Genomic DNA, 1,633 nt, shown 5'->3' with positions numbered 1-1,633 from the left:
TAAATGAAATCAAGAAGAGGTATCTAAATTTACCATAATTAACGTGTGAGGGGATGTCTGTCGACCAAGTAAGGCAAGAAAAATAAAAAATCAATTACTGAGATGCTTTTCTCAAATCAAATTGGTACAGGATCATACCCAAACAGTCAAAACGTGCACATATTAGCCTTATTAATGATTTACGAAAAAATCCGAAAAATAAAAAATCAATTACTGAGATGCTTTTCTCAAATCAAATTGGTACAGGATCATAACCAAACAGTCAAAACGTGCACATATTAGCCCTCGAATCGTCACATACATGCTTTTCCCATACAAAATTACCCATATTGACTAAGAGGCATAAAAAATGTGAAGTTGCAAGAAGTTAGGCGTGTTTTCACATACCAGAGAGAGACGAACAAATTGACTCACCATTCAAGTTAAACGTCACGAAATTTCAATCAAGCAGGACATGCAAATAGGGTCGAATAAAAATCACATACTTAAAATCAACACATTTATTCAGCAAAAATCAAACGTGGCCACACTTATGAGAGACACAGATGAAGAAATAGTATTAAAGTTCACACACATATTTCGAACACGGGATCAAACCTGAAGACGGATTCTTCATATTCGATGAGGAAGGGTTGCATGGTTGGAACGCCGAAGGGGTTTGCCGGAGGTATCGCTGTGGGAGAGGAGTCGAGGCTATGTCGCGGCTGTTGGACGTTCGCCGGAGGGGAGAAAGAAGGCGACTGGAGGACAGAGGATGGAGCGGCGGCGTGGAGGCTTGGCTGGCCGTCTCCGCCGATGGCGGCGCTGTTCGCCGGTGGAGGACGAGAAGGGAGGGGGCTGGCCATCGGAGCAACGGCTGGACTCGCCTGGGGTAGGAGCTGGCGGCGCGTATGGAGGAGAAGGAAGAGGCGATGGCGAAGGCTGTTCACCGGAGATGGCGGCATGGCGACGAGGACTCGGAGCGGAAGGGGTGGTTTTGGTGGTCGGAGGAGAGGGGGGGAGATCGAGATTTGGAGGTGTTTGTAGAGAGAGAGAGAAGAGAGAGGTGGAGAGATAGAGGCGGAAGTTAGGGAAAAAAATTAGAGTTAGGGTTTGTAGGTTTGAAATAGGGAAAGAGAGATCATTTGATCTCAACCGTTGGATTGGTTTTTGATCGACGGCTGAGATTTAATGTCATGGGGGAATTAAAATGTGGCTAGGATGAAAAATAATAGCTTAAATTGTAAGAAATTGGGTTAAGATTGTAATGGATTGGGAAAAAATAGGCTATAATTGTAAGAAATTAAATAAAATTAGATTAAAAGGTAAATAAAATCATGCAAGGTAATTTTGATTAGGCTGTTATTTAAATTAAAGTAGGAATAATAATAATATATGATAATAGTAATTAAATAATAAATAACAACATTAAATAATAAATAATAAAAAAGATAATAAAGATAAATAATAATAATGAAAAAAATAATAATTAAACAATAAATTATAATAATAAATGATAAATAATAAATAAGAGTAATATATATAATAACAATGTCAATAAATAATAATATCAATAAATAGTATTAAATAAAGCAAAACTAGACAATGTATTTTGCAAAATTGTGAGTGTGCATAATTACGTGAAAATAATTTA

At 37.8% G+C, this 1,633-nt stretch overlaps 1 protein-coding gene across 2 annotated transcripts in view; it reads right to left on the bottom strand.

Moving 5' to 3' along the window:
- Nucleotides 1–1,085, bottom strand: part of LOC124892040 (lysine-rich arabinogalactan protein 19-like) — a 2,079-nt gene extending 994 nt beyond the window's left edge. Inside the window, exon 1 of one of the 2 annotated variants that reach the window (XM_047403502.1) lies at nt 575–1,085. In XM_047403502.1, the coding sequence (XP_047259458.1) occupies nt 575–944 (370 nt within the window). In that variant the 5' untranslated portion in view covers nt 945–1,085. The remainder of the gene's footprint in view (nt 1–574) is intronic. The other variant, XM_047403501.1, reaches the window with a different exon arrangement.
- Nucleotides 1,086–1,633: the final 548 nt, after the last annotated feature.

This window comes from Capsicum annuum, unplaced genomic scaffold, assembly GCF_002878395.1.
Source record: "Capsicum annuum cultivar UCD-10X-F1 unplaced genomic scaffold, UCD10Xv1.1 ctg43384, whole genome shotgun sequence".
Lineage (NCBI taxonomy): Eukaryota > Viridiplantae > Streptophyta > Magnoliopsida > Solanales > Solanaceae > Capsicum > Capsicum annuum.
Note: the sequence above shows the minus strand (reverse complement) of the source record. Positions and strands in the feature narration are given on the sequence as shown.